At 42.0% G+C, this 19,961-nt stretch overlaps 1 protein-coding gene across 4 annotated transcripts; it reads left to right on the forward strand.

Annotated features, from left to right (window-relative positions):
- The first annotated feature begins 20 nt into the window (after positions 1–20).
- On the forward strand, positions 21–19,758 carry LOC109635540 (ras-related protein Rap-1A-like). Of its 4 annotated transcripts, none has more exons than XM_020096796.2 (8): positions 21–254; positions 6,949–7,037; positions 7,871–7,939; positions 8,304–8,360; positions 9,269–9,409; positions 13,332–13,475; positions 13,696–13,823; positions 18,752–19,758. In XM_020096796.2, the coding sequence occupies exons 2-7, from the start codon at positions 6,981–6,983 to the stop codon at positions 13,783–13,785; spliced, it is 558 nt and encodes a 185-aa protein (XP_019952355.1). In that variant the 5' UTR covers positions 21–254; positions 6,949–6,980; the 3' UTR covers positions 13,786–13,823; positions 18,752–19,758. The 4 variants fall into 4 exon arrangements, with proteins under 4 accessions (XP_019952355.1, XP_019952358.1, XP_019952356.1 ...); XM_020096799.2 differs by having other exon boundaries at positions 247–385; XM_020096797.2 differs by lacking the exon at positions 21–254 and adding an exon at positions 3,452–3,610.
- Positions 19,759–19,961: the final 203 nt, after the last annotated feature.

Below are 19,961 nucleotides of genomic sequence, written 5' to 3' on the forward strand. Positions count from 1 at the left end.
GAGGTATTACAAGACGAATAGAAGAAACGTGCGCGTGCTTATAAATGTACTTTAATCGCTGATGAAAACCACAGCTGGTGTGTTTGTTTCTACTGAAGCCATCAGCTCGGTGCGTGCCTCCATCGCTGGCTCTCGGTCCGTGTGTCATGGCCTTTTAAGAAAAATGAGAAATAGTGGGGAGTGACGTGTGTGCGCGCAGAGGCCGGAGGCAAACTGACACTTGCGGAGCGGCGAGAGACAGCGAGCGACAAACGGTGAGTGCAAATACCCAACTTTAGAAGCGCAGAACCGGCCACTAACCACCGGTTTGCGCCGCCGCACGGAGCCTCGACCCCCCTCGCGGGACGACGGGCACACGCTGCGGGACGAGTGTTTTATCAGCCGGGTAAACGAGAGGAATTGTCCCCAAGTGCAAAACGGCAGCGAGCAGCACTCCCATTTTTCTAGTCAAGGCCAGGCGGAAGGGCAGGTAGCAAGCTAGCGAGCAGGCAAGCGGTGGTGTCTTCGCCGGGCGAACATCACCGGAACGCGGGTTGTTTTTGTGGAGCCGGCGGGGCTGCCGGGTGTTAAAGCGGGGAAATGTGACCGGTTGTGTCGGGTTTCTGAAAAACCGTGCTGCGTTCGTGTCGCACGCCGAGGACAGGAATGTGTCGGCTAGCTAGCTAACGAGCTAACGAGCCTCGGCTAGCGGTTTGCGAAGCGTCGGCCCGTCGCAGGCACTTAGAGCTAGCTAGTTAGCGGCATTTTGCTAACAAGCTTGATAACGGGACTTAGCGTGGATGCTGCCGTGTAGCGGGATCGTTTATGGGCAGATGCTGGCCCCGGCTGCCTGGATTATAGATTATGGTATTTTTTTAAAGGGTTTATCAGTAAGAGGGTTTATGATTTGAACGGTTTGATTAATCTTGAGGGGAAGCTACGGTTGTTATCATCATCGGCGGCGGTGTTGATTGCTACTCTGCGGTGCAGTCACAGCCACAGATTGCAGGGACTTAGCATGACCTGCAGTGATAAACATATGCTACTGCCACAAGCAAATTAGGTAGATTCACAGCGAGATAACCCAGCAGCTGAAATCACTTTCTCATGTCTGGCTCCGAGCTGTTTTTTTTTGTAGCTGCCTGGTCCAGTTTGTTTCTGCTGCAGAGCGGTGTGTACCAGGGGAAGTGTGTGGACTCAATAGCCCACAACTTTATTGATAATAGATGATCCAGCAGGTCTGAAAAAGCTCAGATTTTACTGTCCCCCATAAAGAGAAAGTCTTGCATGTGCAGTAAATAAATAGTTTGTGAATCCAATTGCAGGCTGTCAAGGGGCATTACACGCCTTTAAACTAAAACTACTATTATTGTGACAGTGCATAGTGCTCACATCTTCCCTCATTTGTGCAGTTTCCTGTACCAGATGCCCTCACTGATTTAAAATACTTGTCCCTGTTGTTTTCCCATTGGATTGTATGGTCATGAAGCATTTATTAATACCATCCTATCTGCTGTTCAGGAGCTCTCCAAAAGTCTCATGTAATTTGGCGAGACCATGCCCAAGTGGGAAAAAAAGACATCTGCAGTGAGTGTAATGATATCAAAGTTGCAGTTTTTCACTCTGTTGATAGAAATCATGCATCTGCCTCATCCTGTCTTCACAACCCAGGTTCTGATGATGAGATACAAGCTTTTGCACCCACTTCCTGTCGACCTTCTCTGTACAAGTCCCACTGTCTGGAGTCTTGAACAGGAACAGAGACTGGAAGAGGCTATTTTAGTAGTCAGCTACTCCTTTTCCATCCTATCAGCATGAAGCCTTCTTGCTCTCTGGAAAGAGGATGTGGTTACAAGTCAAGGCCCGAGCAATACAGATGCATGCGGCTGATGGTGTTTGTCAGTTACAGATCTTTGTCATAGTTAAGCCACAGTGAACTTTTTGTCCCACGCTGCAGTCTGTTCTGACTCATGGGGTCACCCTGGGTTGTGGTTAGCTTGAAAAGCGACATAAGGCTGATGCAGATAGATAATTGGAACATTTGGTTATTGTAGATCTTTTATGTTAGGATAGATAATATGCATTACGTTTTACAACTGAAACTGCTCTTTAAGTCCTTTCCCTTAAAGTCAGATAAGAAAAATCATGAGAACTGAGAAGTCTTGATTTCCTGAATGCATGTGATGTGGCTCACACACATTAGCTCCTTAAAATATGTAAGTGCAGTATTTGCCACTGAAAACTTACTGCTTCTATTTTTATTAACTGTGTTGGTACCACTTCATTTTTACAGGCTTGTAAATTCCTTATTTCTTAGCAAGTTTCCTGAGAAGTATATAATTTGGCACTAAGCGCAGCTAAATTGGAGACAGTTTAGCTGGTGTTCTCTCGGTTAATTAATTCAAATTAACTGCCAAACTAGCAAGTCTCCGAGGGCACCGCAGCTCAGCATAAACATGCAATAGTTTAACACGTATGGAGAGTAAAGCTGAAAACTTTAATAAAGCTTGATTTTGCAGGTTAATTATTTCACAATAATAGTTTCTTGAAAGTTTCCTGGTAAAAACAGTGTCGTTTAGTTGTAATTACAGTAAAAAGTGAGACTGATGCTGTCATTTAACCAATCTTTTATGCTTCTTTCAGATGAATTTCCATGAAAGAAATTTAAACCCCAGTGAATATTTATAACTCATCCATTTATCATGAAAAACTTGATTCTTCATTTATGCTGTATGTTTGCTTTTAGATATTTTGCATGAAAACATCTTGGAAGATTACTTTGAAATGAACTGGATTTTATAGTGCTGTAAGATAGACCGTAACCATATTTTGCACAAATGAATAAGTTGAATAATAAAATCAAATTAAATGCAAATTGAATTCATTTTAACTTTTAAATGGAAATGGAAAAGTAATTTAAAGGACATGGCTCTGGAAATCCTGAGTATGTTTCCAGGAAATGTTCCAGAAATTAGATTGGATTGTTAGTTGGAAACAATAATAACTCTGAAATAAAGCGGCGCTGCTTCTTCTTCTCTACTTAAACTCTTTCCTCGACAGGTTTTCTGCTGTCAGTGTCATCTGGTTAATTCCCCTAAAGTTTCTTATGCTGAGCTCAGTGTAAACAAACGATGTGACCTGTGGTTTGTTGGAGGTAATGAGTAACCAGGAGCTTATCAACATTTAAAAACACCTCACCAGAACAACGTTTAACTCACCCTGTGTTTTTCTACCCCTGAACCTCAAAGGGATAAACTTTTAACAGTGTTGCTTCTATAACTGTCATGTTGGTCAACAAGCAAGCAAATAAAAAGATTCTGTCATGCTGCTAGATTAACTAGCGGATGTGTGCAGTTTCACCATCCACACTTGGTTGGAGATACTCAGGGAAGCTGCCAATCATACAGCCTGCTGAGTCAGTCCCTGTGACAGCTTCGTTGCTGTCAGATTAGCCTCGCTAGAACAGGAAATAGTGGATCCTGAGTGTTGCGGTTAAGCTCTGTCCCCTCCCCGCTCTCAAATTGTGAGTTTTATAGTTGATGCAGCCTCACGTTCACTGCATATTCTTGCGAGCAGCACCACCTCGTCCAATTTCCAGCCTTAGATGGATGCATACCTTTGGTTGTAGAGGGTGAGTGATGTAGTGATGTCATGGTGGAGCATGTTTCTGTGGCATGTGGCTTTCCCTCGCTCCTTATTTGCTAGGGTTACTACGAGAGCAGAGCACTGGCCACAGTGTGTTTGTTTTGTCGGGAATGAAGTGTGTAGTCAAAAGGCAGTGGAAGCAGGGAGAGGTTTGGTGTTAAAGGGAGATGTCCTTAAATGGCCTCGTGTGTGTGTGTGTTTGTGTGCATCGTGAGTGTGTAGGAAGGCGAGTATGAGAGTACAGCATTGTCTTTAGTTTTCCTGGTAATAGTGTTTGTATGCAGAATAGATTCCAGAACAAGAGCATCACGTCCCTGATTTTGTTTTTGCCTTTTGTAGAAGAGGCTGCAGTCATGAGTGGAAAGCTAAAAAAGAGATATGAGCTTAAGGGAGATGAGAATTGTCCATTTGCTGAATATTTAGCAGAATTTGTCTTGATCAGTAATGTCTTTAGGTTTGAGGAAGGTGGTATTGTCTTTACATGATTTAAGAACAGTTACTTTGCCACTTGTTGAAAGCCTGGATTAATGCATCTGAGCTGAGAAATACTTCACTCCTGCTTCTGCTCATTGATGGAAATTGATAAGATTTTATCAACACTAGAGCTACAATCCATTCTGCCTCTGGTCCTATCGATTTCCCCTTAATGAGTCCAGTTCAGTTGTAAGTGGTAAAAGTAGGTCTTCACAGGTTTTCAATGCAACTGTCTGTGTCAATATATAAAATAAAATCACTTTAAAACAGGTTCTATGGGTAAAATGATCGTTTTTATTGCATTTTTTTTTCTTACTTAGAGAGCAAATGGTCATGCTGGGTCCATTAATCTTTGCTCAGCTTGTTTCTCCAAAAACTCGTTATCCAGACATCCAATAATTCAAATCATTAATTTGATCTGTAGTTACAAACAACCAGTGACCAAATGAAAGGCCATTAATTTGATTAAAAATGATGCATGATATATTATTCGGTCTGTAAAAGGTCAGAGAAGATCCTGATCGATTTCTAGAGCCTAAGGTCAGTATAAGTATAAAACCAAAAACTAATGGCGTAGTACATTTTCAGGTTGAGAAGCTGGAACCAGAGGAGTTTTGGGAAGTTTTGCTTAGAAAAAGAAAACTATGAATAGATTATCAACATAGTTGCTGATCATTTATTCAATTGATTGTTTTAGCTCATTATAAATACCTGTAGATGTTACCAGCTACTAAGTTATAGAATAACTTTAAAAATGCGGATAACTCAAACTGATATTTAAAAGATCGAGGTACTCCACAACAAGCTGATTAGCTTGGTGTGTTGCATGCAGCTCAGTGTTGCGCGTCATTTTGAGTATTTTTAAAGCTGGCACTCTTTGGACGAGCAAACGTCCTTTTTCAAGACCCTTTTGAAGCAGTCACATATTGTAATAATCTTAACAGCCACAATCACAGAGTGGGCCCCTGACATCATCTGTCTCAGCAGGGGTTAGTCCACAGCGTCCGCACAAAGAAACGTGATGTGCACATAGCTGACAAGTGAGGCCTACCCCAAATCTGAGCTTGACATTGTCTGTGTGACATTGTGTGTGTGACACTGTGCATGCACTTGACTCTGTACTTGATTGTTTACATGAAGGTGTAACCACAGACTGTTTGCATAGCACTTGTGCAGCCCTGTTCTTTTTCCTTTCCTTTCAATGGCTCCTCCCTAATGGTGCGAGCAGAACTTCACTTTGTGCGTAGAGGATTAGTGAATATGAATTATTCACAGTCGGCGCTTCATATCCCACATGGTCACTGCTTGGGATTGAAGTTGGAGGTCCTCAGTCCTATGTCCACCTCCCCTGAGTGTTTTGATGGAGTGTGCTGTAAAAAGAACAGTGTAGGAGGGGACCATCTGCTTCCCACAGTGGCTGCCGTTTAGCTTTTTGATTTTTGCTAGAAAAGGGTCGATAATCAGTCAAGGCTGTGCTGTCTTCTGTTGGGACCATTTTAACTTCAGCCCTCTTCTGATTTTCAACACGGTCTTGATTCCAACAAGCTGCAGTTTTCAACCAGTGACCCAGAAGTATTAGACTCCTTTTACAGAACTAAGGTTGATTCAATTATAAGCTATGAGTCAACTGGTGTAAATCCAAGAATAACTGGTGTTAAACCAGTTCAGTAATTCTTGAAGAAAGTTAAGGAAACAACCACATGTCAAGCTTGAATCAGATTTGGTACCAAAGTATGCGTTGGGGGTATGTAATAGGAAAGAAAGATGTACTGTTCTTCCTATTATAAGTCTGTTTACCATCTAAAGCTTATTTTAAAACAAAATAGCTGCTAAATGTTGTTTTAATATAGCCAAGTTCTTGTGTACACACATATGTTACTGTACTTACTGTACATGAAACAATAATCATTACATCATTCAAATATTGATTTTGAACATTGATTACCATGGCAACAGCTGAAGGTTTGAAGCTTTCAGGTCAGCCCAAGTTTTCTGTAACTGTGAAAACTTGTGTCATCCTGACCTTTTCACATGAATAAATGGATTTTGGTTACTAGAAATGTTCACATCTATTCAGCCAATTTAAAACCATGTTGGATTATTTCTGATTGTCACAGAGCTGAAAATGTTTCGTGGTCAAAATCGATCATTTAAAACAGCAGTGAGCCAGAAATATGATTTCAGATGGGATCAGAAATCTCTTCTTCACCCAGCTACAACTAAACCTCAGTATTTGTCTCTGTAGCCCAGCTTGTAGTGACCCAGTTGGCTAACTCAACTGACTTTGCGCCACAATGTGTGCCAGTGATTCAGAGCCTCTCTTAAAGGGATATTCCTGGGATTTCACAATTTCCTCCCCATTACAGCAACCCTCCTCCCTCAGCTGTTTTCTGTCATTAGTCTAAATGACTGTTGTTTTCCCAGGAATGAGTGAGTGGCTGAAACTCAGACGGCAGGGTGTGTTTTTGGTGAGCAAAGGCCAAATGATGGTGTCATTCAGAGGAATATCTGCCAGATCCATGTATTATCTCCCCTTCAGTTCCCCCTACACTCACAGCTGGTTCGTGTTAGAGAGGGGTCACATACTCTTCACCTCCTCCACCCTGAAGCAGCTCCACTTATGGGTGTTCCCTCTATTGTTGTGCTGCGTCTTGTCCATAACCTCCAGGAATGGCTAGAATCCCTCCTTTCTAGAGTGGGAAAAACTAAGAGACCGGTCTGGGTAAATGTCTTTGTTTTGCTCGAAAAGAAAGTTAGCTCGAGCAGAAGTTATTTTTAGTTTTGTTTCACTCTCTTTACTTCACCTCTCATTTTGCTTGTCCCATTTTTCTCCCTGTTTCTCCACTGCAGACCGTTGGGCTGTCCGGTGAAACAATCCCACCATGCGTGAATACAAGCTAGTGGTGTTAGGCTCTGGAGGTGTGGGCAAGTCCGCTCTGGTAAGTATCCACACACTCCTGACCCCCTTCCTGCCTCTCTCTCTCTTCTTAAAGACTTTGTGGCACACGGTCAGATATTTGTCAATAAAACCGCAACATATTTTGGTATATAGGTATGTGGTAGAAAAACTGAAGCAATGGACAGTGTAATCATAAATTACAGATGAAACTGTCCTGTTCTTTAATTTCCTACTTTTGTATCCTGACAAATATGCACACAGGCTTTTTTTCTAGTCCAGTTGTATGTGATTCTTTTGAAATATTAACCATGTCTGCCAGAGAGTCCTTTTTAAAAAATTATTATTTCAGATTCCAATTCTTTTTTGCCAATTCTAAGCTATCCAGTGGTAAATCCCACATTGGCAAACTTAAAAATATGAATCAGGTCTCACATGTTATGTATTTTATTGTCATTACAAGATTTCTTTAGCACATGCATGATTGTGAAATGTTCTGCTAAGCTAACTTCAGGTGTCAAAGTTGGGTTAATCCCTCAGACTGGAAGGCTGACCTGTTTAGACTTTATCATGTGAACTCAGTCCACCTCTGATGTAAATCTGCCACTAAGCACAGTGCTTTATGTAGCTCAGGCCAAACCTTTCACATGCATGTAGTCACACATGTCGGTGAAATGACTGTGTACTGGGGGTTCAGTTGAACTCTTTCTGCTGCCCATCACCTCCATGAACAAACTCAACATACTCATTCCAGTTTTTGTAAGAAGCTAGAAGATATGTTACCGTGGCGATATTTGCCTCTCTGGACGGTTTGTTCTTGTCGCATGGAAGGTCGCCATGATCTGACGTCGACTTGCTATGTGTCTTCTCTTGCAGACAGTTCAGTTTGTACAGGGAATCTTTGTGGAAAAATATGACCCGACAATAGAAGACTCGTACAGAAAGGTGAGTGTCCTGTGACAGCGGCGAGGGAGAGGCGGCGAGTGCTGGGGTGGAATGAGCTGATTGTTAGCAGCTGCTCTGCAAGTTCACGTCATGATATTTTCCTCTTTTTCTCTCATGTAACTCTCTTTCTCTCTCTCTCTCTCTCTCTCTCTCTCTCTCTGTCTCTCACATCATTTTCCATCTTTTAAAAAAAATATTGTTAAATTTGTTCTTTTTTCTTTTTCTTTCTTTTTTCTTCTCTTCTCTTCTGTCCTGGTCTTTATTGTATACAAGAATCTAAACATGGACTATGATGTGCCCAGTGACCTGAAATTAACTCCTACATTATCTCAGTGTGATGACGCGTTTCTTCTTTTTTTCACAGCAAGTGGAGGTAGACGGGCAGCAATGTATGCTTGAAATTCTTGACACAGCAGGCACAGTAAGTGAACTCCTCGCTACTGAAAGCTCTGTCAATATCCAGCTTTTCAGTGTGTAATGATTGTTTAGACACTGTATTGAATCCTGCCTTTGTAAGTAATGGGGAAACACTCCTAGTAGGATATTTCCTAGATTGAAAAACATTGCTGGTTCAGATTCATTACTTCTGATAAGATATATATATATATAAATATATGACATATATGAAGGAGCATAAAAAACAAAGAAAATTACATTCTATTGTAATTAACTAAAATTGTATTTAAGGATTCTCATAAGCCAAGGTGCCGAGTCATGACTTTTTTCTTTCAAAATAAGGAAACTATGCTACCTCAAGGTTGTTCAGTGTTTTTATGTAAAACTGGTTCAAAAGTTTGCTACAAGAGCTTTGATAAGATATTGCACACAGAATGCCTGATGCTTTAAGCAGGTTGCCGTCATTTTGTCCTGCAGTCTTCTGCGGAATGCCGTGAAAAAACAGAGATCCAACAGTTGCACTGCACTATATCTTTTCTGCATCAACCAGGGCTGCAACTAATCCTCAGATTTCCTCGAATAATCATATGGTCTAAAAAACATCTGCAGCTAGTTAAGGGAGTGCATGTTTTCTGTGACAAACAGTCCAAACCCCAAATAGTTTTGCTAGTTTACTATAAAAAAGACAAAGAAAGCATAGCATTGCAGAATCTACAATTACCAACATTTCACACTTTTTCTTGGGAAAAGAACACACTGACCAATAGTTTTGACTTAAACATCCATTGTACGCATTGAGTGGGTCACACCAACATGGCCTTCTGTTGTATGCAGTGTTAAATGATATTGAAAGTAAATCTTTTAACAGTATATAAAATGCAGATGTCAGAGTTCATGTCCTGTTCCTTCTCTTTGTTTTTTTCTGCCGTGTAGGAACAGTTCACAGCGATGAGGGACTTGTACATGAAGAACGGCCAAGGCTTCGCCCTGGTTTACTCCATCACAGCACAGTCCACCTTCAACGACCTCCAGGACCTGAGAGAACAGATTCTACGAGTAAAAGACACAGAGGATGTAAGTGCACAGTATGCACACTCAAGCTCACAAGCATGTTTGCATCAACTCCTCCACATTCACTTAATTTTATTTTATCATGACTGAATAGGTTGTTGACACCAGAAACTGTGGCAGATAGTACAGATGGGTTACAGGCCTTATTTCTGTTTTCAGCCGCCTACATTGTTCAGGGACCTGATCACGCTGTTGCTATGGATACCATTCAACACTGTAATCACAGTATCTCATGCCAGTGATTACAAACTTGGATTACCCTGACATAATGCAGGCGCTGTTGTGGTATTTCTGTAGCCTTGTCTGTAGTGTGCAAACAATAAGCTAAAGCACTCAGTGAAACTTTTGTACTGTACATAACCTACAAACACTAGCATCCTGGAGGTCCATGTGGTTTGTTTATTTAATCTGTGTTTGACATGGAAACACAAAATTGCTCCACACTTAAGAGTCCAGTATAAAGTATGGCAATGTCTTTGTCTCAGTAGGAGATCTTAAAGCGTTAAGTTTCGCTTTTTGTAAAAACAATATGGTTTTACTGTTCAAGTCTGCTCCTCGGCTTAACCTGTAACAGTGAAAAGAAAGAGCATGTGTCATGTAATTATTTTCCTGCTTCACTGTTTATCAGAGCAACATTTCCATTTTTCTGTATCTCTGGTGAATTGCGAGGTTGATGTTAGAATGAGTAAACCCTCCAACCCCTTTCTGGTGGGGCAGTGCGTCAGCAGAATCTCAGATGCCCTTTTTTGGTGATCTCTGGAGGGATTGAATGTTACCATAACCCTTTCTCTCTCGCTCTTTCCTCCCCTCTCATGCTCTCTGTTCCCCATCAACCATCTTCGAGGAGCCTCCTCAGCCTGACGAAGAAGTTTTATACTTTTTGCATCTTTTCTGTCTCATCTTTCTATCGGTTGTCCTCCTGTTCCCCTTCCTCTATATCAGTGCCAGTAAGCTTCTCTGCTTTCTGTTTTGACTGGCCTTTTCACTGCCTGGTGCTCTGTGTTTCTCCCTGCTCTCTATGGCCCGCTTTGTGGCCTCACTGTGGTCTGGCACTCCGTGCGGGTGATTGGACGTCAGGGATGCAAGGAAAGCCTCAGCTCATCAAAAACACACTGGATTGTGAGGCTGTGGTACTTCATTAGAGCCTCCGTGGTTAGAGAGCTGAGGTTAGCCTCAGGCTAACAGATGGATTGCAGGATCAGTCGCTCCTCAACATGCCAGCAAACAGCTAATGCCCCTTTTCTTCTCTATTTCTTCCTTCTGAATGTATCCACAGTTTTTTATCGGCCTATTACGTCCACTCTGTGAGCTATCAGTCCTGTGGTGATTTAAGTCTTTACCTATGATGGTTGTGACATCTGTTTATCTTTCTTTGCCTCTTGCAGGAATGTACGACCAAAGGAGATGCTCTTTTTTTTTTGGCTTAGAGTTTCATACTATTGAAGAGCGAAAGCTAGAGCAGTCTGGTTGTTGCTGCAGCTGTTCTCATTCTCCACTCTGCCATGGACCATTTACTGCAAAGCTGTCAAAATGAACAGATGCCCATAGTATTGCCAAGCTCAATTCAAGTGTTTTGATGACTCTACGTTGAACACCAAATTCCATCTCCTTAAATAAGTCGTTAGTCGTGAAGAATAGTAGTCACCAGCATATTAAAAGCTCCCTTCCCATACTTACTTCCACAGTTCTTATGTAAGAGAGGTCTTATGACTTTTTTGGGCCATCTCTGTTTCTGCTTGTGTGAGTAGGATGGTACTAATGCCTGACTCCCGGGTTTGACTCACCGCAGGATTTGGAGCGACTAACTCCATCCATTTGAACTAATCTATACTACGCTATCCTGTGCTCCCGCAATCCAATCTTTAGCATGCCATTGTGGGCACGATAGGACCTGTCTGTAGCATGTTAACAGCGTGCGAACAGATTGTCTGTGGGCTGTGCGGATTCTTCAAGTAGGTTAATGCTGCCTTGTGTGCTGCTGACACTGAACATTTTTCCCTCCTTGCATACCTTCATCCCTCCTTCCCTCGCTCCATCCTTCTCATCCCAGCTTGGCCCATAGTTTGTGTTAGGAGGGCATACCATTGGTTCTCTCAGGACCCCTGGGAGAAATGCCATTCAGCAGTCCAGCGAAAAGGCTTGTTTGGATATCAAACATCAAGCAGCAACCTCTGTGGGGTTAATCTAAACATCGCAGTTTCCTGTCGTATGCCTCACAACCCAGAGAGAGCAAGAGAGGGAAGAGAAAAGGACGCTGGAATATTCATCCTATACTTTCAATAAGTGTCGTTAGGAATGTGGCCATACCACTGTCAAATACAACCTCTTAGCAGTAGTGGCCTGTGGGTGGGAAAAGGACTGAAGTGTGAGCAAGTTAACACATGTCAGGATACTACCTTTTTCCTCTAAAAAAAAAATTCCTGATCCACAAGACACACTGGGGGAAGTGTGTCTTGTGGATCAGAATAGGGTAGTGAAGGCAGGGTTTCCCATGCAGAGATTTATTTGTTGCCGGCCCACCACAAATAGATTAAACCAGCTGATATTATTGGCAGCTGATGTTCTGCATGCAAAGTTTTCCACTAGTTGATTACGCCTGTCGCTTTGTTTAGCTGCACCATACAACACAAATATCCTTTGGACCCTTGGAAAACTAAGATGTTGTCATGAGGTTTTAATGTGGAAGGTTTTGCAAAGCCCAGTTTAAATGTAAAAAAAATTGTGCATGCCGGATGAACGTACTCACTCACACAAACAAACAGTCTCACACTATCATGTAATTCCAGGGAGCAGCCAGAGCATGCAATCCAGCCGAAATGTTCGAAAACATTCAGGAAGGAAAGCGATGTTATCCCGGCTGGGCGGGGCTGCCACGGCTTCCTCCAGGCCAGCGTGCTCCCTAGATAGCCGGTCAGGAAACAGCAGGCAGGATGAGCCGCATCCCGACACCCTGACTGCTCTGGCTATGCCCGATGTGACAGTTGAAGGGCTGAAGTTTTGCCCAGACTATTCCCCTCTTCCTCAAAGAGTGCGTGTTTCTTTGACCTTGGTTGTGAAAACATCTGAGTGAGAGCATAAAAGAAGAAGTGCAGGGTATTTGGAAGATTCCAAAACCAGCTGGACTTCATGTCAACGGTTGTTCTCAGCATTAGTTAAAGAGGATTTCCTCTCTACACAAACAAAAAAAGAAACTACCTTCCTTGCAAGTTCCTATTGATTTTTTAATCTCTTTTGTCACTGTTTTGTAAGCTAAATGATTTCCTTCGCCTTGCTGGAGGGATGGATTGATTTTCTGGATTGTCTTAGTGACCCTCTCGCATCCAGGTTTCTGATTGAAATGAACAGGCTACTTAACTTTACTCATTATTATGTGCTACCCTTTATAAGACATGTTATTTTTTGATATTGTTAATATTTTTGGCACGTCCAAGGCCTCGGCTCTGAACCTTCACAAACTTTAATGTAATACCACTGATACATTTACCGAGTGGGTGATATAGAGTGATCCAGCACTGAATTCATACAGTGTCATGTTGTACAATTTAGGATTTTCCAGTAAAGCGAAAAAGTTTCTCTTGTGGTCATATTTGGATCTAAAAAGTATGATTTTGGAATTTGTACTGAAGTTAGCTATTGTGTTGGCCCACAAAATATGGGCTAACGTTGTTCTGAATCTGTCTCACTTGCTACTATTTCATGCTCATTTTCCACCACTGCTTTACTTTTGTTATCTTACTATTGTTTCACTCATTTTTCCTCCCGGTATTTATTTTAGCAGACTCGGTTGACCACTTCAAAAATAAAAGTCACACATCTGTGTTTGATCAGCATTTTTCTTCTTCTTTGTGTGTGGATTCATTCATTTCGCCACCATGTTGGAAAATATTAAGAAGTATCATCCTCACTCTCTCTTGTTTGTCTTCAGGTGCCGATGATTCTGGTGGGGAACAAGTGTGACTTGGAGGATGAGCGTGTTGTGGGGAAGGAGCAGGGCCAGAACCTGGCCAGACAGTGGAACCACTGTGCCTTTTTAGAGTCCTCTGCTAAGTCAAAGATCAACGTCCTCGATGTGAGTACACACACAAGTAAACCACTGATGAACATGCCCACACTGTAAACAGACACCAGCACAATCAGACCCACCGTGGGTCCGTCAACTGTGTGTAAACATCAACACACATGTAAGAAGGCTTCAAGTCATTGTGTTATGGTACAGCAGTGTATTTGGTTATTGTTGTTATTCTACCAACTGTATCATCACTGATGTTTATTTCTGTTGTGTCTCTTAGATCTTCTATGACCTGGTCAGACAGATAAATAGGAAAACGCCAGTGGAAAAGAAGAAGGCGAAAAAGAAATCCAACTGTGTCCTGCTTTAGAGACCCCCCCTCCAGCCCCTGCAGCAGCTCTGAGCCAGGTGTGTGTTTGTCACCTAAAATTGCATGACATGAATCATAAATCCTCACGTAGCTGCCATGATACAAAGATATGACATCAGGTTATTTAGTTTTGTTCTTCTCGTGTCGTCCTGGATGATTCTGCCTACATCAGTTGTAGTTTATTATTTATTACTTCTGAGCTTGTTAGCAGTGTGCAGAATGTGTAAACAAGTCTTGTTTTACAACATCCTTTGAGGACCATACTGGAATAATGAAGGCATATACCACACTAACCTCTCTAATAAGATGGCTGCACTTACTTCTCTTGGGTGAGGTGTCTGATATCAGATGGTTGTGATAATGATGCTACTCACAGCTTGTTTGAGAGATCATGACACTTCATATTGGCCTTTTGTCAGCACAGCAAACTAGTTGGTTGTGGTTGTGTAGAGCCACCTGCTCTCCTGATGATGATTTTCTTGGGTGACGTCTTAAAAAGGATCTTATATATATATAATCTATATTTTACACCAATGTAGAGATACCGGTATTACATTGTGTGAAATTTTTTTTACTGTGCGCTCTTAAGCTCTACAAGAGAAACCTAAACACTTAAAAGAAAATCTGAGAAACCTTACAGGGACATTTCAGAGAGAGAGCCCCTTCCCCAGGCCGCTTGTGGTGCAACAGATGCTAAAGGTAAGAAAGCTGACCCTAACTAACAGGGTCAGTTTATCCCTAATAAAGTCAGCACATAGTCACACCTCACCTGGCCTGGATTCATTTAACTGGGCCTAGTGTTTGTTGAAAGGGCTTTTTGTGTAGTGTTCCAAGTGCAGCTGGCCGTTGGTGACACAGTGAAATTCTTCTAGTAGAGGAACTAGTCCATGTGATGATGGATCAGATGTCTTCTTGTTCATAGTTTGCATTTGTGGGATGTGTCAAATTAGTTTACCGGCAAACATCCCTGAGTCAGCTGTCAAAAGTGTGAAGTGCTTTTACTACAGTTTTTCTTGGCATCATTACTGTTTGAATGAATTAGTCACCGTTGCTTGAATTTAAAAACGAAACTCAGCAGCTACTTTCATCTGAGGAAATCCTGGTCTGATGTCAGGTTGTTTCCCAGAAAAATTTGAATTATTTTTCGTTTTTTTTAAGGTACTTTTAGCAGGATGCTGATACTGAGGAAGTGTGACAACCATCACTGTCAATAAACCAGACGGCTGATTCCTGTAAATCCGTCCGAACAGACACGCTTTTATATTTCGTATCATATTGCCCAACTTTAATTTCATGGCTCTTTGCTGTACACTAATAGAACCCTTTAAGATTTAACCCCAGTTAAATCTGTCACTGATTGAGGAAGACAAATAAAGAATGTTTCTCTGCTGTCTCTCTGCTGTGGAAAGTTTCCTCCAGAAGATGACTTCAGGTTCAGTCAGTTGAGGAAAGCTTCTGAGGTCTTATGATGCGCGCCCACATTCACGTGGGCGTCAGTGTTTCCGAACATTGTCATCAGTATGCTTGAAACTAACTGGGTTGCACAATTGTGGCAGCAGTCTTGATAGCTGCTTCCTGTGGTCATCATTGTCGGGGAGAAACATTTGCCATCACAGTTTGAACCACACTAATTCACAATACCTTCTCATGTGTGTCTTAGTGGGATGAATCAGTCAAATGTGGATAATGACACACACTTGACATGGCAGTCATCAGCCTCAATTTTAAGCTGCATTCTGTTTGACCACCTCTGCGTTTGTTGCGCGAGACCGATGGTGTGGTGGCAGAACGAGCAGGGAGACTTTGGCCTTCAACTGAAGGACATCGCAGCACGTGGTCACTTCTGGGGGTGTGAACTGTGCTGAAGCGCCCTTGAGCAAGATGTTGGTTCTTGTTTATGATGTTGAGGGATTCTGTCCCGTGGCTGATGTTTCTCTCTCTGAGTGGACAGATAATGTTTTTACATGGAGCAGCATGTGTCCTTCCCTCACTTTGGCATCACATTGTTTTAAATCATATCTGGTGGACTGAAGGGGTCCAATGTTTCCTCCTATGAACCTGAATATGCCATATTGTTTCTGGAATGTTCTGCAGAAACTGTCTCCTCTGGGTCAGGTGACAAACATGTATGAAAACATATGAAGAATAAGTTAGTTCTGCAGTTGAAGAACGAGTGGAATGTTTGGTTATTTAGTTTTTTTTATTTTTCAAAGTACCAAACAATTAGTTATAACACAGAAATATGAAAATCGCAGATGTGATGTGAAAAAACAGCTTTTCGATCAGTAGGATGTCCTTCTTGTACCAGGGTGATTTTCTTGTAATAAAAAAAAAAAAAAAAAAAAAGGGCGTAGCTGGTCAACCCACAGTTTATAAGCCCCCCCCCCCTCTAATTTTGTTCATTGCTTAGTCTTACAATCTCTGTCAACACACTTTAGCCCAGACCGCCACAGAGATTTTACATTGATCATCTTCAGTTTCTTATAACTTTCTGTCTAGGAGGAAATAAAACTGATTTTTACTGATAACCATCAGGGTTGCTAAGCCAACCACCCACCCACCGCGTTCCTCATCTGAATCCATCTGTGTTGGGCAGTTCAAGGTCCAGAGGGTGTGAGAGGGAGGCCTCTGTTAACAGGCCTTAGGGCGGTGTCTGCCCCCCCTCCCTCCCCTCCCTCCCCACCCACCCCATGCTCCCGTTCACACGCTGGCCAGCCCAACGAACCAGCACTAATGGGATTACAGCCTCACTGTTACACTGCTCACAACAGAGCCGCCCCGTACACTGTGAGAGGGGCTACAGTGCCAGTCTCGGATGGGGCAGAGAGAGAGAAAGTTAAAGGGACATTTCACTTTGTGGCCCTTTTCCAGTTTTCTGACCTCATAAGCTCCGAGCCGTCTCTGATTTTACTGAATTCATTGGGGGAGAAATTGCAGCAGAGCTCCTGTCATCATACTGCGACCATTGTGGTTCTGAATATTAGTGTTTACAATTGTGTAACTGTGTCCTGATACACTGCAAGGTCACTATTGTATATATATATATATACATGTATATTGTTCCACTTGGTTGTGAAAAAGAAAACTAAAGATTTAAATGAATGCTCTTTTCAGGATTCTCAGCATGGCTCCATATTCTTTTGGGCAGATAAAGCAACAGGTGGCCTCATTTCCCTGCATAGTTTATTTATTTTCATGGTCTTGAGTCCGACTATGCCCCATGTTGTTTTATCACCTGAACAACTGATGCTGCCATTAGAGTTTATAGACTTGGTGACTGAGGTTTTATACTTTGATGTAGACGCTCAGAAGTTTAGCTGGATGTTACTCCAGCTGTAAATATTTTGACTTCTCAAAGCAGAAGAAACACGGTTCTAACGTTATTTATCACTATTTGAACATGGCCCTGGATCAGGAATACTTATATGTAGTGCAAATATTTAAATTATTCCAGGTCAAATTAATGAAAAAGATTCTATTGGCTCACACCTACCACGCTCCTACTCAGCAATGTGAGACGGGTCAAACACCCTCACTGACCTCTCGGACGTCCCATAATGTGCTGGGCATGCGCTTGCAGGATTATGTATATGTTCGCTTCTATTTCTAATTCGCCCATGCTCCACCCTCAGGCTTTGCTATTGGTAAAAACTAGAGGCCATTAGGGATTTGACCAGACAACTGCTCTCAAGAGGCTCTCAATGTCCAACTACACAAACCGTGTTTTAGCTGCGAAGCTAAAAGCAGCGCTGGTGTGTCGACCTGAGCAAAGAGGGCTCCGACAGCAGCTGCACCAGGGCCACATTCACATCATGTGTGAGGGAAGGTAATGATGGGAAAGATTCCTGTGTTTCCCATGTGGTGAGCACACGCTGTTAAGTAAGAGCCATCTCAATCATTTATAAAAAGCTATTAATGGCTACTGTATGTCAGTGTGATTTCACATGTTCACAATATCTACTCGATTGCATTTTACTTACCTTGAACCTGCACTTCTCTATTATTTGTCGGCAAGTTAAATATACAGCAGCCTGAAGAAAAACCTGACATTCCCCAGACGTAATTACGACTTGGATGTGAACACTGTTTACAAGTGGGAAACAAGTAATTATGGTACTTCAGCTGTGATGTGAATACGGCACGACCACAGAATGAGTCACTTCTGTGAGATGGGGCTTCGCTAAAGTGATGACCGTGTTGGACCGTGTCTGAGCCAGACACACACCAGTGCTCCTGTACCCTCTCTAAGCATCCCTGAAGGAGCTGACTGTCTCGTGTCAGAGGGAGGGTTCCCCCGTTCTGTGAACTACAGCAACTTGTCAGAAGTTATGAACAAAATAAAGTGGTGTTCACTCAGAGCTCCCTTAAACTCCAGCTTGTCCTGAAAGTGTCTGCAGGGATAAGGGATTAGCTGTAAGTGGACGGCTCTTCTTCATCCCTCTGGACTCTTTCTTTCACTGCCGGCCTCAATTCCTGCTCTCAGTCTGTAACAGGCAGTAGGTGGGTTGTGTGAAATCATCAAGAACTGGTCCTAAGATGGTTCTAAACTTCGACCTGGTCCTAAACTTTGACCTATGAGTCCAAAAGAAACTTTATAAGAACTTGGGCAAAAAGCTTGATTAAAAAACATCTTACACAAGACTTCATCTTCCATACTGCAACATGCCAGAGGAAAGCTTTTCCTTTTAGCTTTTGTGTTCCCCCTACATTTATATCAATTGTTAACTAGGTTGTTTTCTTGGTTTTTGCATTTTTGTGACAGTGTGAGCAGGAGAAAGAAGTTCAATTTGACCTTTTAGCAGTTTGTTTGCATTCTCTCCCCCTACATTCATAGGACTGTCTAAACGGATGTACTGTCATTGAGTGGCCAGCAGAGGGCAGTGGCAGCTCGTAGATGGTGAGCTGGAGGCGGATTATTGATGATACATGAAATGAAAACTAACCAGACCTCTATGCTGTGTTGCAGAAATGCTGTAATGAAGAACTGTTGCCCTGATTGGAACGTGCCAGCATTCCAACAGCCCCGAAACCTCCCCGCCACCCCATACAACCACCCACCCAGCCCCGCCCTCCCTCCATCAGCCATAAACGGTGAATCAGCTGACTGAACTGCTCCTATCAAAGATGAGGATGATCTACATGAGAGAGAGAGAGAGAGAGAGATGAGAGAATGAAGAGAGAAAGAGAGAGAGAGAAAGACAGTAAGAGAGAGAAGACTCTGGTCTCTCGCCTTTGAGGACCTTCCTCTGTGTCTCAGTTTCAGTGTGAACCCCCGAATGGACAGTCTCCATTTGTGCACCGACAAACAAAACGCCACAAACTGATGATGATAAATAAAAGTGCAGCGAAGCCTCTGAAAGTTTAAAAAAAAGTGTCCAAGAGCCACTTACACGTGGCCAGAGAGCAGCCCCTCAATTTCATTTATTATGACGGTTTAACAAAAAGAAAACGACCGCGTTAAAGAAGGAAAACAACGTTAGAACTTCAGTATTTTTCATCTTTTTCAATATCAATATCGTATTTGGAAGACATGGAAGTTGACCTCTTTAGTTGTATGATTATAAATATTCTTCAAAAACAAGCATGAAAAAAATGCATCAGTTATTAAGTGTAGATGTTTTCAAGTGGAAAAGTGAGAAATTTTTTATAGCCATACACCTACTGTCCATGCCTGTCATGTCAGTGATGATAGATCAAGGTCTATGATATGTATTATTATTTTTATTATATTTTTTTCTTTGTTCGCCCTGTTGTTCATGGACTTCTCTTCTGCAGATATCTCTCTTTGATGTGACTTAATTTTATACTCAGTCACTGGGATTTCATAGCTCCCATAATATATTCTAATGCCATTTTTTGCATAATAATGCTTCAGAAAAAAAATGGGCCTTTTTATAGAAGAAATATGGGGAAAATAAGGATTGATTTCTATGTCTCTTGAAGCTGAAATATATTATACTAAACCAACTCTAATAATGCTTCTTGTGTTTTTCTGTCAATGATTTTCCAGCTTTTATGGATTATTAAAGTACATTTTAGTACATTTTCATTATATTGGTCAATGTATTTTTGTGAATTAAACTTTTATCCAAAGGACATTTGACTTATTTGAGAAGAGTGAAATGAAAAGGTATTTTTAAAGGGTTGGAAATTACACATGGAACAAGACAAGTAAT

Source organism: Paralichthys olivaceus, chromosome 2, assembly GCF_024713975.1.
Source record: "Paralichthys olivaceus isolate ysfri-2021 chromosome 2, ASM2471397v2, whole genome shotgun sequence".
Lineage (NCBI taxonomy): Eukaryota > Metazoa > Chordata > Actinopteri > Pleuronectiformes > Paralichthyidae > Paralichthys > Paralichthys olivaceus.